This window comes from Amblyomma mixtum, chromosome 3 (genome assembly GCF_055824585.1).
Source record: "Amblyomma mixtum isolate Tamu chromosome 3, ASM5582458v1, whole genome shotgun sequence".
Taxonomy (NCBI): domain Eukaryota; kingdom Metazoa; phylum Arthropoda; class Arachnida; order Ixodida; family Ixodidae; genus Amblyomma; species Amblyomma mixtum.
In genome coordinates, this window is record NC_143014.1 from 410,545,384 (window position 1) to 410,558,825 (window position 13,442).

The 13,442-nt window shown below is 54.2% G+C and overlaps 1 protein-coding gene and 1 pseudogene across 1 annotated transcript; both read right to left on the bottom strand.

The window, feature by feature from the left end:
- Positions 1 to 1,114: 1,114 nt before the first annotated feature.
- Positions 1,115 to 9,690, bottom strand: LOC149357645 (uncharacterized; annotated as a pseudogene).
- An 833-nt stretch (positions 9,691 to 10,523) lies between these two features.
- Positions 10,524 to 12,332, bottom strand: LOC149357646 (uncharacterized). The gene has a single exon (XM_089576644.1). It carries the CDS (start codon positions 12,330 to 12,332, stop codon positions 10,524 to 10,526), a length of 1,809 nt encoding a protein of 602 aa, XP_089432770.1.
- Positions 12,333 to 13,442: the final 1,110 nt, after the last annotated feature.

A 13,442-nucleotide genomic window follows, 5' to 3' on the forward strand; every position in this document is an offset into this window, starting at 1 on the left:
AAATAATATGTTGCCACTGAGCATTTTTAGTAAAAGTGGGAAGTGATAGTTTTCGTTCAGAAATCTGGCCACCAAGGTTATACAAGTAAGTCTGGCAACAGTCTAAATTTTGAAACAAATGTTAAATTTTGTTATAAAATATTTATGCAGCTGCAAATTTGGAATTAATAAAATTTGTTTAGTTTGCATCGTTGCACATAATCGTTTGGTGTAATTTTTAGGCATATGATGCCCATAACTTCTACTACACTTGTGCACAACTCTGCAGGGTTGTCGCCAGTTGGTTCAGTGACTCTCGCTGTCAGGGGTTCGGTGATCGCGCGATTGATTGATTGATTACAAACATCTTTATTTCTTCAATGTTCTCAGAACATGTGGGTGGGCCGCCTAGTGCGGTAGTCCACTGGCTGCTGCTGCTGCGCTGGCCCTCCCCACATGACAGTAGACATGATATGGTAAGTTATCACGTGGTTTGAGCGTTATCTTCTGCTCCACCAGCAAGAGAAAAATTTAACCGGTCGTAATTGGCAATTGATCGTTGATTATCCCAAAACGTACCTATACACTATTAGAAATACATTCGGGAAGGACATAGTAGTTTAGGACGCTTATAATATTCAAAACACACACCGTGAAATACTCAAGCCTATTAGCTTTTCCCTTCTGCTGAAAGGCGACCATTTCGGCTCTGAGTTCAACGTGTGAGATCGGTTCACTAGAAAAATGTCATCCTACTGCTTGCTGGGCCGCAAGCAGTAGGATGTTGACGTGCCACTGGTCGGTATCGGTCAGCTCCGTGGGTGGGCGTCCTGCCTTGGTACGGAACAAAGTGAGAAACGACTGCCCTACACCAATACTCCGGAAGAGCCCCGTCTTCGCAAACCAGACCTGCTGTAGGAGAACTTGGCATTGCTCAGCGCCCAAGTTGCACGAAGGACTTCTTGGCGACATCCAGTCCGGGTGTGCTGCGAGAGAGAGAGAGAACAACTTTTATTTAGAAAGCCTGCAGAGTCTGTTAGGCTCTCTCCAAGCAGGGAGGACAAGCTTTTACCGCGACGCGGCCACTACGCCAATCTCGTGCGTTGTGCTCCTTGAGGTCTTGTTACGTCCCTTGCTACTTCCGCGGGTTCGAGAGGGCCGCCGCCCCCTTCCTGGGGGTGCCGCCCCCCTCTCCTCGGTTTCGCTCGGTCGCTGCCTCTCGAAAGCTGCCGAGACGTGCTGGACGGCCTTGAGTTGTGTCTTTTGATCACAGCTCCTCGTTGCAGCCTCTAGCTGCGGCGGGATCGTCGTCTTCTCGCTGGCTTCGCGCGGATTTACGCTACAGTCCCAAAGGATGTGAGCCGCGGTGGCTATCTCCTTCGCGCACAGTCTGCATATGTCGCTCGCGTGCACACTCGGACACACGTGCTTAGCTAGCACCGGGGTGAGCAGGGACCCCGTCTGTAACTGTCTGTATAACATTGCCTCCTTCCGGGTAAGCCCCGCGTGAGGTGGATGATGATGAAAAGCCTTTATTTAATAAAAGAGGTGAGGCTTTCTTAAAGAGCCCCGCAATGGGTGGAGTCCCTATTCCGGGACCCCATTGGTTGAAGCCGCCAGCTTAGCCCTCTTGACCAAAGCCTTTTGGGCCAGAAGGTCCAAGCAGCCAAGGAGGGCCGCCTCCCATTCCTCTCTGGTAGGGTTGGGGTGGGGGGAGAGAGCTGAGTTGCGCTGGCAAGCCCAAACCATGTGGTAGGTGTCAGCCACCTCGCCACAGTGTTTGCACCTGCCAGTGAACGCGGGATCGAAGTGTTTTAATACTGCCGGGCACAGCATTGTGTTAGTGAATAGTCTAAGTAGAACGCGTTCGTTTGCTTTCCCCAGTCCCTTTGCAGGGGCTGGGTACACGCGGTGCCTATCCTTATAATAAGATGTTATGTCTTTGAGCGAGAGTAAAGAGCCACCTTCAGGTTTCAGGTGCTCAGGAGCCAATGGGAACGCCCGGTGAATGAGTGCTCGGGCCGCCGCGTCTGCAGCTTCGTTTCCTGCTAGGCCCTGATGGCCCGGAGTCCAAACTATGCAGCGGGGAGTAGGATCGGTGTCTCGGCTGCAGTTCCTTAGTATTCGTTCAGCTAGTGGAGTTATCCAGCCAGCCTCATAATTTTTACACGCCGAACGCGAATCTGTTATGATGTGTTTTGATTTGGTATCAGAAGCAGCTAGGGCGATAGCAACCTCTTCAGCTTGTGTTGTGCCTGGGGCTTGAAAGGAGAGACCATCCTCCTGTATTTCTTGATGTATGACCGCGGCAGTGTACCACCCCCCGTGGGTCGGTCCGGCTACATCTACGTAGTAGACACCTTGCTTGTTGCCATAGTGGCGCGCTAAGGCTCCCGCCCTAGCCTGGCGACGACCACTATGGTCTTCCTTATCCATCTTAGTGGGGAGGGGTCGAACTCTGACGGCGCGTCTCCAGAGTTCGGGCACTCGGACCCGCTCCTGAATGTGTAAATCGTGTTGGATGTGAAGCCGGGCTAGCAAGTCCCGGCCCGACTTCGTTTGGGCTAGCCTCGTGTATTGATTTGTGAGATGGGCTTCCTTGAGCTCCTGAAATGTGTTCACCACTCCCAATGCAAGAAGTCTCGCATTGGAGGTGGAGACAGGAAGGTCAAGTGCCCTCTTCATCATTTTACGGAGTATTACCTCAACTTTGTCTTCGTCGTGCTTCCGCAAGTGTAGATAAGGGACCGAATAGAGAATTCGGCTGATTACGAAAGCATGGCCCAGCCGAACTGCATCCTTGCTTCGCAAACCCCCTCTCTTATTGGAGACGCGACGGACCATACGGCCCACCTGGTCTCCGATTTTGCGGAGCTTGTGCAATGTTGTGTCTACTCTTCTTTGGCTATTGATGAAGAGTCCGAGTATTCGAATTTCTTTGGCCTCATGTATGGGGCCACTTGTTAAGGAGAGATGCATTTTGGTATTGTCCTTAGGTGATGCCCTAAGGTGTACAAATTCAGATTCGCTGGGTGCGCATTGGAGACCACAGTGCCCTGCGTAGCGATCCACTACGTGAGCGGCTGCTTGCAGGCATTACTCCATGCGCCCTAAGTTTCCCTCTGTGGCCCAGATCGTGATATCATCGGCATACAGCGCATGCCGTATGCCGTCAATACCCTGCAACTGGTCCGGGAGATGGAGCATCGCCAAATTAAAGAGTAGGGGGGATAGCACCGCGCCTTCTGGTGTCCCCCGCGTACCCATTTGATACGGACCGTATTCTGCCTCTTGGATTTTGATTAATGCTGTTCGATGGGTGAGAAAGACTTTGATATAGTTGAAAGTGTTGCGGCCACAGTGGGTCTCACTGAGGTGTGTCAGTATGACGCTGTGTTTGATATTGTCGAAGGCTCCTTTCAAGTCTAAGGCAAGGACGACCTTGTCATTATGTGGATGTTCAACTGGTTGTATTATGTCTCTGTTGAGTTGGAGGAGTATGTCCTGTGCCGACTTATGTGAGCGAAAGCCGAACATAGTGCCTGGAAACGTATTCCGTTGTTCCAAGTATTCGGAGAGCCTATCCCGCACCATTGTCTCCATTAGCTTGCCCACACACGAGGTGAGCGAGATAGGCCTCAAGTTGTCTGTGTTGATTTCCTTTCCCGCCTTGGGGATGAAGGTTACTAGAGATGTTTTCCAGTCTAGAGGGAGCGGGGTTTCGCCCTTCCATATAGTGTTGATGTATTCCAGAAGGGCCTCATACGCCTGGTCAGGGAGATTGGCCAGAAGCTTGACTGTGACCTTGTCCCGTCCAGGCGCAGTGCCCCTTCTCATTTTAGCCAGGGCTGCCTTGAGGTGAAAGAGTTGGAACGGTTCGTCTAACTCAGGATTATCTTTGCCTGCGTAAAGATACTCCTGACCACAAGGGTCCTGTTTGCAGCAGAGATACTTGTCCCTGAGTGTGTCTGCGAGTTGTGTTGTGCTGCCCTTGAAATTATGAAGTGCTCGTTGTATGTGGCGCTGTGTTTCGCCCCGGGTCTGCGCGGGGTCTATAAGGCTGCGGAAAAGCCTCCAAGTGTTCTTCCCGGACATCTGCCTGGCAGCCGTGTTACAGCGATCTATCCAGTTGGCGTCAGCAAGTTTTGAGGCATACTGAGCTGCTTTGTGAGTGAGATCTAGGATGCGCTTCTTGAGTGTTCTGTTATGTTTCTGTCTTTTCCAACGTTTCGTGAGACTGCGGCGGGCTTCCCAGATGTGGAGTAGATGGTTGTCCACCGCTGGGCAGTCCTCCGTGGTTTGTATCTGTGTTTCGTGTTTCTTGAGTGTTGTCATAAGTGTTTGGGCCCACTGCTCGTATCCATCTTTAACCAGGCTGGTTGTGGGCAGGGACTTTCTGAAAGCCTGCCAGTCTGGGAGTCGAGCCTGTGTGAGTGGCCTTTTGAGAGGCCGCGTGTGAATTAGTGTGTTAATGATGCAGTGGTCACTGCCTAGCGTGTCTTCTGTATTGTTCCATTCCACGTGTTGGATGTGTTTGGAAAGTGTGAGATCAGGACACGTGTCCCGAGTCACAGAGTTTCCCATTCGTGTGGGATGTGCTGGGTCGGTCCGGAGGGTGATGCCTAGCGTAGAGATAAGCTCCGCTAGCTTTCTACCTCGCGCCTCCCCCTTTTTGTAGCCCCATAATTGGTTGGGGGCATTGAAATCGCCCACAATCAATAATGGGCCCCGACCCGCTATCTTCAGTGCCCGGCTGAAGATATCTGAGAAAGTAATATGTTTTAGCTTTGGCGGACAGTATATATTCAGTATGTGTACAGGGGGGTCAGAGCGTCGCAGGGGTAACACGGTGACCATAGTGTACGAGTATGTTATATCTATGTCGAGGTCTACCTCCTGTGCTGTGTATGACTTATGTACAAGGATACAGGTGGATGGGTCCCGCTGAAATGTGTTATATCCAGAAATTTTTGCTGAAGCCCCAGGTTCTTGAAGCGCGACGATGGCGGCAAGAAATTCTAATGTTTCTAGGTAAAGGCGTAGGTGTGCTCGTTTCGCGTGGTCGCGAAAACCTCTACAATTCCATTGTATTACGCCCAAAGGTTCCTGTTTTGTTTTATGAGGTGTCCGTTTACTGCCCTGAGCCATGATGAAGGCTAGAGGCTGGCTGGCTCACCCCACTCACTGCATTGGTGTTCTGCACCGTAGCGAGGAGGTTATCCTCATTCTCTTCCTCAATAGCGTCGCGGCAAATTTTGGATGGGCGGCCTACTTCCTTTACGGGTCCTGCGCGCCTAAATAATTTTGGGCTAGTCTGTATCCAGGCTTTAATGTTTTGGGTGACTTGCTGAGTTTATGGACACAGTTAGTTGCTGAGTTATGGTTGTTACCAGCTGCTGCATTTGTGTTTGGATAATTTGTGAAATAATCGCTGGTAGTTGGGCCTTGTGATCGGCCACATTTTTCTCAATATCCGTCATGCGGGTTTCCATATTTGCAGTGAGCGGAGCACTTGACGGAGCGACGCTCGAGCACGCAGACGCCAGTTCACCAGCGTCCTCCATTGTTTCAGAGACAGGCGGCTCTGCCCTAGCGTTTTGTAATGCGTTGACTTGGGATTGTAGCTGCGTGTTCTGAGAGAAACGCTAGCTCTTTTCTCAGCTCAAGTTCGAGAGGGGAAGGGGAGGGAGAGGAAATAGAGGCGACACCCGCCCAGTTGCTTACCTTTGATGTTGAGGGTGGGTTGTTTCCAAGGGGGGGAAATCCCCGGCTTGGAAAGCTGGCGGCTTGGCCCCGGTCCCGGATTTTGCCTTTTTAGAAGCTGGAGGTGGTTGGTTTCCGCTTCCTTGCTGCCCGGCAGTTTTGTCGGACTTTCCCGTCTTGTTCATAGGCGACTTGCCCGGCTTGCTTGGTTGACCCGCTTGTTGCTGCTGGGCTAGCGGTCTCGATCGTTGGAGACGCCGAAACTTGATCTTGCAATCCGCGGAGCCAGTCAAATGGGCCTGCCCGCAGACCATGCAGCATGGGGTGCAGTCATGTTCTTTTAAACCCTGCTTGGAGGCTCCTACAGTATTCCCGCAAAATCCACATTTTCCGATGTCCGGGTGTGGGCAGTTGTCGACCCGGTGGCCGATGGTCCCGCAGCGGTAGCATGCAGGGATCGTCCGTTTATATTCTCGCACAAGTGTGCATTCACAATTGTAATGCACGTAGCGGGGCACCTTGCGGCCCACAAAGGTGAGCACCGCCACATTTGTTTTTCCAAGTTTGCGCACAAAGGCTATCTCACCTCCGCGCCACTGCACCTTATTCTTGAGGGTAGCCGTCGTCTCATCAGCCCGCACACTGATCACACCCCGGCACACCTAACCATTAAGCTTCACGTGGCCCCGAAATGGATGGGAGTCCGCTCCGGTCTTGAGGTCAAAGTCTTTAGTCAACTTATTTGCTGCGTCGATGTTTTGAGTTTCACAAACCACGAGGTTCTGGGTCCAGACTGGCCATATGCTGAGCGCGGCGCCAGCGTCTCCTCCCACATACTGGGCAATAGCCGCTCCCAACTCGCCGTGCCGGAAAATCGCCTTAAGGTCCATGGTTTTTCTTGGCTTGAGAACTACAATGATGTCTTCGGAGTTCATTTTCGGCGTCTCTTGCGGACGCCAAAGAGCAGTCTTGTTATACAGCGGAAGCGAAGCGCGATCGCTGCCGGGTGCCTGTGTTGATTTGAGCGACGCCATCGATGCGCTGCCCTTGGATGCCTTGGGACGCTGGGCCCGCTTGCGCATTGAAATCAGCGTAAAGAGGCCTTCATCTTCGATGGGCGGAGAGTTGTCTTCAGGCTGTTGGATGTCGATTTCAGTCCAAGCCATTGCAGTTGGATCATAGCCGCGTTGGGTAGTGGTCGCCGTAATGCGGTGGCTTCGGGGAAGTTCCCGCGCCTACGGAATCGAGGCTAACCTTCGGCAGGTTAGCTCTTCGTTGCAGCCTCTAACTGCGGTGGGATCGTCGTCTTCTCGCTGGCTTCGCGCGGATTTACGCTACAGTCCCAAAGGATGTGAGCCGCGGTGGCTCTCTCCTTCGCGCACAGTCTGCATATGTCGCTCGCGTGCACACTCGGACACACGTGCTTAGCTAGCACCGGGGTGAGCAGGGACCCCGTCTGTAACTGTCTATATAACACTGCCTCCTTCCGGGTAAGCCCCGGGTGAGGTGGCGGCATAGTCTGTCTGTTCAGTCTGTACCATTTCACTATTTCGTTGAAGGTGGTCATCTTGTCCTAGGCACTGCGCCGCGACCAGGACTCCGAGTCGGCCGTGCTTTCAGCCGCGCGGTTGGTTAGTTCTCGCGCGGCCGATTTGGCCGTCTCGTTGTGGTTCACGTTTCCGCGTTCCGACACGTCACTGCCCATGTGGGCCGGAAACCAATTGATCACCACAGGACTGTTGCGTCCGATGTCTTCGGCCTTGCGCAGTATGCTCGCGGCCTCACTACATACCCTACCCTTGGCGTAGTTCTTCACTGCCGTTCTAGAGTCACACAACACTGTAGTACATCCGGGGTCGGAAACGGCCAAGGCGATGGCCACCTCCTCCGCCCGGTGCGCTTCTCGAGTCCGGACGCTCACCGCGGTCTTCGTTGCACCCGTCGATCCCCGACAACCACCGCCGCGTATGCGTCGGTGCTCCCTTGATACTCTGCCGCGTCCACGTAGGCGGCACCTTCTTCTCTGGCGTGGAGGTCCACGAGAGCCCTGGCCCTCGCCAACCTCCGCTCCCTGTTGTGCTCGGGGTTCACGTACTTCGGGATCGGGAAGACCCTGAGCTTTCTGTTGATGCTATCTGGTATAGGTACGTCTTTTCGCTGCTTGCCTTCCCTCGGTTCGAGGCCAAGGCCCCGCAGTATCTGTCTTCCGGTTCTCGTTTCGGAGAGACGCTCGAGTTGCGCCGTTCTCTGTGCTTCGGCTATTTCGTCCAGCGTGTTGTGGACTCCCAGCACCATGAATTTTTCGGTGCTCGTGCCCCCGAGGAAACCGAGTGCCGCCTTATACGCCTTGCGTATGGTGGCGTCTATCTTGTTACGTTCACTCGGCCTCCAGTTGTGGAAGGCGGCCACGTACGTTATGTGGCTAACTGCGAAGGATTGAACGAGCCTAGTCAGGCTCTCCTCCTTCATCCCCGCTTTTCTGTTGGACACCCTCTTGATGAGTCTCATTGCCGCAGCCGCCTTGCCCGCGAGCTTGTTGACCGTGTCACCGTTGACTCGGTTTCGCTGGACGAGCAGCCCGAGTACCCGAATCTTCTCGACCTCCGGTATTACCTGTCCTCCCGCCGTCTTGACCGTGATCTTGGGACGCTCGTACTTGACTTCCATATTCTTTCTTTTCCTGCACGATCCTTTCGGGGGAATCACCAGCAGTTCTGACTTGGCCGGGGAGCAAACGAGTCCAGACCCGTCCAGCTGCTCCTCGATGGCGTTGACCGCTTCTTGCAGCGTTGTCTCGATGTGTCCGTCGCTTCCTCCCGGTACCCATAGCGTCACGTCGTCGGCGTAGATGGTGTGCCGGACTCCCGCTACTCTTTCTAGCCGGGTGGCCACCCCGATCATCACGAGGTTGAAGAGTAGCGGGGAGATCACCGACCTCTGCGGAGTTCCGACGCTGCCCAGTTTCTTCTCTTCGAGCTGTAGGTCTCCCGCACAGATTTCGGTGGTTCGTTCCGTCAGGAAGTCTTTGATGTACTGGTATGTCCTCCTGCACATGTTTAGCCTGGATACTTGGGCCAGGATAGCCGAGTGCCTCACTTTATCAAAGGCGCTCTGCAAGTCCAGCCCGAGTACGGCTCTGTTGTCCTTGGTGCCCGTCGTATCGTCGATGATCTCGTTCTTCAGTAAGATCATGGCGTCTTGCGTCCCGAGTTTGTTTCGAAACCCGATGATGGAGTTTGGGTAAAGCTCCGATTCTTCAAGGTAACGCTGCCACCTGTTCATGAGAACGTGCTCGAGGACCTTTCCCACGCACGAAGTGAGTGAGATCGGCCTGAGGTTCTCTATGTTGGGCGGCCTGCCAGGCTTGGGGATGAGGATCGTCTTGGCTGCTTTCCATTGCTTGGGTAGCCTTCCGTCTTGCCAGCACTTGTTGTAGAAGTTCGTGAGCGTTTCGATGGCCGCTTCGTTGAGGTTCTTGAGCGCTCTGTTGGTCACTCGATCGGGACCCGCGGCAGACCTTCCATTGAGTTCCTGCAGGGCAATGCTTACTTCCCAGGTCTGGATGTCGCGATCTAGCGTCTCGTTCTCCTTGCCTTGGTAATGCGGGTGTCTTTCCGTGGGGGTGGTCGGCAGGTACTTGGCGTCCAAGCGCCGCTTGACCTCGTCCTCCCCGTGTTCGCAGATTGCCTTGTGTAGGATCCTGGCCAGGTTGTTGTGTTGGTGGCCCTTGGTCTTGGTTTCGTCGAGGAGGTGCCGCAGCATGTTCCACGTCTTGCCCTTCTGCATCATTCCGTCGGCTTCGTTGCAGGCCTCGTTCCACTGTTGGGTGCATAGCACCCTGCAGTGGACCTCGATCTGCCTGTTGAGCTCGGCGATCTTCTTCCTTAGACTTCGGTTGGTTCGTCGCTTCTGCCACCTCGCCTTTATGGACTGCTTGGCTTCTATCAGGTGGGCCAGCCGACTGTCCATCTTGTCTATCCGTTCGTCCGTCTCTAGCTCTTTGGTGGCTCCTTCCGTCGTCTCAACGACGTTGGCCGCCCATTGCTCGATGTCCGTAATGTCCTCTTGCACCGCGGGTAGCGCCTTTCGAAAGGCGTCCCAGTCCGTAAAGCGATGCTTTCTTATGCCGGTGTTGCCTTGGCCTTCGAGCAGTATGACGACCTCTACGATGTAGTGATCGCTGCCCAGCTCTTGGCCCGTGTTTCTCCATTTCGCTTCTCTTGATCCTCCTTCAGTTTTGATGAAGGTAAGGTCCGGAGTTGTGTCTCTCGGAACAGATGTGCCGATCCTGGTGGGAAATGCCGGATCCGTGATTAGGTTCAGTCCGACGTCGGTGGCGTCTTGCATCAGCTCTCTCTCCTTGACCGTCGTTCTCTGGTAGCCCCAGTCTTGGCTCGGTGCGTTAAAGTCTCCGCACACTACGAGCGTATTGCTTCCCGCGACTGAAGCTGCCTTGTGGAACAGTGCCTTGAATTTCTGTTGTCCGTGGGACGGGTTGCTGTAGACGTTCACCAGGAACGTGCTCTCCCTCCTGTTCTTTCCCGTGATTACTTCCACCGTGCAGTGTTCGATGGCGCTTCTGCCGATCATTTCGTGTTCCACGAAGGTGATCCCTCTCCTAACGAAGGTGCAGACCCCTCTGCCCTTGCCCTTGGACGTGTCCCTTTTGCTCGGCGGGCTGTCGTGCGACCGGTAGCCCGGTAGTTTCGGCGTCTCTTCGCTGTCTGTTTCTTGAATCATTATGACGTCTGGTTACCTCGTTAGTTGCTGCAAGTGTTGCTGCAGCACTGCTCTCTTGCCGGTAAAGCCGTTGCAGTTCCAGTGCCAGACCAAGAGGTCTCTCACGGGGGGTGTGGATGCTGCTGTACTTGCTGTCCCGTCCATGATTGCTGCAGTTTGGCGGTGATCTGTGCTTCCATACATTGTATTTGTGCCTGTATCTGCGTCTGCAGCTGTGCTTGCATTTGCGCCATCATGTTCTGGATCGTGCTCTGTATATTCGTTGTCATCTGCTGAACCGTTTGCGCGAGCGCAGTAAGTCGTTCGTTGGTTTCCTTGCTGGTCGCCTCCAGACGGTCGAGTCTCACGTCCTGTTTTTCGATTCCCTCCATTGTCTTTCGTTCCTTGGCGACCTCTATGGCTCTCCTCTTGGGAGCCGGTCCCGCCGTTTTCGTGGCTCTCGGGTCCACCTCGACCTCTAGTTCGTCCTCGGTTATCTCTTCTTGTTCCCTCTCTTGTGCGGGCTTCGGCAGCAGCTGCTGCTGTTGCTGCATCGCAATTAATGTCGTTAGCTTCGCGTTGATTTCCTTGATGGTTGCGTCCTGCTCGGCGATTCTCTGCTTTAGCTTCTCGTTCTCGTCTCTTAGGGCTTTTATTACCATTCCATTCTCTTCTTGGAACTTCTTCGTGGCGTTTTGCGCCGGTGGTTGTCTTTTCTCTGTCATGTTAGCCTTGACTGCTTCGGCCCAGGTGACTCTTACCCCCGACTGCGACGGTCTGTGGCGGCTGGCGCTCCTGCCTCCCTTGCTGTTGTCCCTCTTGCGGCTGCTGTCGCGCTGCCTCGAATCCCCGCGGGGTCTCTCAGCAGACGGCGCTCGCAGCGGCGGAAAGCTTTTCGGACCCAGTTGTTGCTGCATGGCTTCCATCTTGCGTTCCCATTGCCGTTTTTTGACCACATACGGCATCTTGTACTTGTTTTTGCATTCCCTCTCGCCCGTTGGATGCTGTCCCCCGCAGAGGTTGCACTTGGGCTTCCATTCGCGTTTGTGATCCTCGCTGGGGTTCATGATTCCGCAGCCGAAGCATACTTTGGCATTGGGATTCGGACATACGTCTCTTCTATGGCCGATCCTGCCGCATTGCCTGCACACGTCAAAGTGCTTGCGGTAAAGCCCGCAGCTGACTAATATCGAGCCATACTTGACGTAGTTCGGTACTTTTTGTCCAGCGAAGAGTACTATCACTGTGGTTGTATTGCCGATTCTGCGCGCCTCCACCGCTAGGGGGTTGCATGGGTTCACGATGTTTTCGGTTATCTCTTCCGGGGTGTCGTGTACGGCTATGCCTCGGATGACTCCCTTGACCGTGCCGTCCGGCGCCGTTCGGTAGGCGCTGACTTCGTATGCCTTGTCTCCTACGTTTAGGGTTTTGACCTTAGAGTACAGCGTGGCACGCCTCTCGTCCGGGGTGCTGACCACGATGATGTTTTGCTGCGCGTTCGTGCAGATGGTGTCTGCTTTGGCTTCTTCCTTCGTTATTCGAACCGCCGTCATGACGGCCGACATAATTATTGAAACCTCAGTTCTCGCTACGTTGAGACCTCCCCGTGGTCTCATGACTATCTTGGTGTCTTCCTTCGGCATGTCTATCGGCATGATCGCCGCTTTCGTTACCGAGGCTGCAACTCTCTTAGCAAAACTGGCCCTAGTCTTGGGTCTAGACTGGCGAGTAGTGGCGGCGGACTCACCGTTTTCCTTGCCGGCCATGATCTGCTTGATGCGCTTGCCGGAGGCCGACCAGCCTTCGGCTTCTTCCGGTGTAATGTCCTCTCCGGGAACTTCAATGGACGTACGCCCGCCGAGACTGCCGATGCTCGGCGCTGACGTTATGTTCTCTCCCATCGACGTGGCCACTTCCATGTCGGACGCCATCTTGGTCCTACTCGTCGTCGGGTTAGGCCTAGCGGCCGGGCCCGTCGCCACCGGTGGCCGTACTTGTGGTAGGCCGACGCTAGGCCTAGCACCGCACCCAAGAAAAGTCCTCGTAAATCGGGAGAATCACGTACCGCTTGGTCAAAACTGGTACCGGTCGATGCCCCGCACCTTCGCGCACACTTTGATACCAAATATATCGCGGTAACTGTAAATTAACACTGCGTTAATTGGCATAGAAGCGTGTCCCCTCCCGTCGGCGACCGCAGCGCCCCCACGGTGTGCTGCCGCTCATTTTTTCTGCGCCTCCGCGCGCGCGACGACGCCTTTCGGCTGCGATAAACTAGCACCGACTTTTGGAAAGCACGGCGGCCACAGCTCGCGAGCGCCATGCGGTTTTCCGCACTAGATCTCGCCCCCACAGCTCGCGGCGCATCATGGAGGAAGGAAAATGTCCTTTTTCCATGGTAACTCGGCGTTGAGCGAGTGCGCCGGCGGCCGCCGGGACAGGCGACTGGGAGAATGGAGTGAATAATTTCACTGCGACGAGTTTTCAGTGGGTGGCCGGCTCGACTAGATCGCCTTTATGGCTTTGGAAACAGCAGCACTGACGAAGGTCTACGCAGAGTCCTCCCCGTTAATCGGCGTGTCAGCGTGCGCTCATTTCTTTTTGCCTTCATATGCATTTTGTTTTCATATGTATTTTTTTGCAAAGGGCAAGCACTCCGCCGCTTCCCTCGAGCCCCGCGCGCTGCATAGCAGGAACTTTGGACAGTAAATAATTAGCACTGTTTGTGGACCTCGAAGGGCGCTGTTAGAGCAGCACCGTCGCATGAAGTGTTTCGCCCGTGTCGCTTGCTTGGTCCTGCAGACACAGAAAATTTTACGCGTCGCCCGGAAGTACACCCGCGACTGGCAAATCGGACTCCGCCGTGCACGCTTCTGGGGTTCTCATCTATGTGCTTCCCGGCCGCCTCTGTCTTGGCCTCAAAACGCGCACCGACTTGGCCAGAGAAAATATTCAATTTGCTGTGGCCGTAAGGCAGCGCAGCAAAATTAAAGAAAAATGAACGCTCTCCTAGTTGGTATTAGAGGGCTAACAACACTTGG

What these genes read in the sequence shown, in the direction of transcription:
- LOC149357646 (XM_089576644.1), bottom strand. Translation starts at nt 12,332, where the DNA reads ATGGCGTCCGACATGGAAGTGGCCACGTCGATGGGAGAGAACATAACG.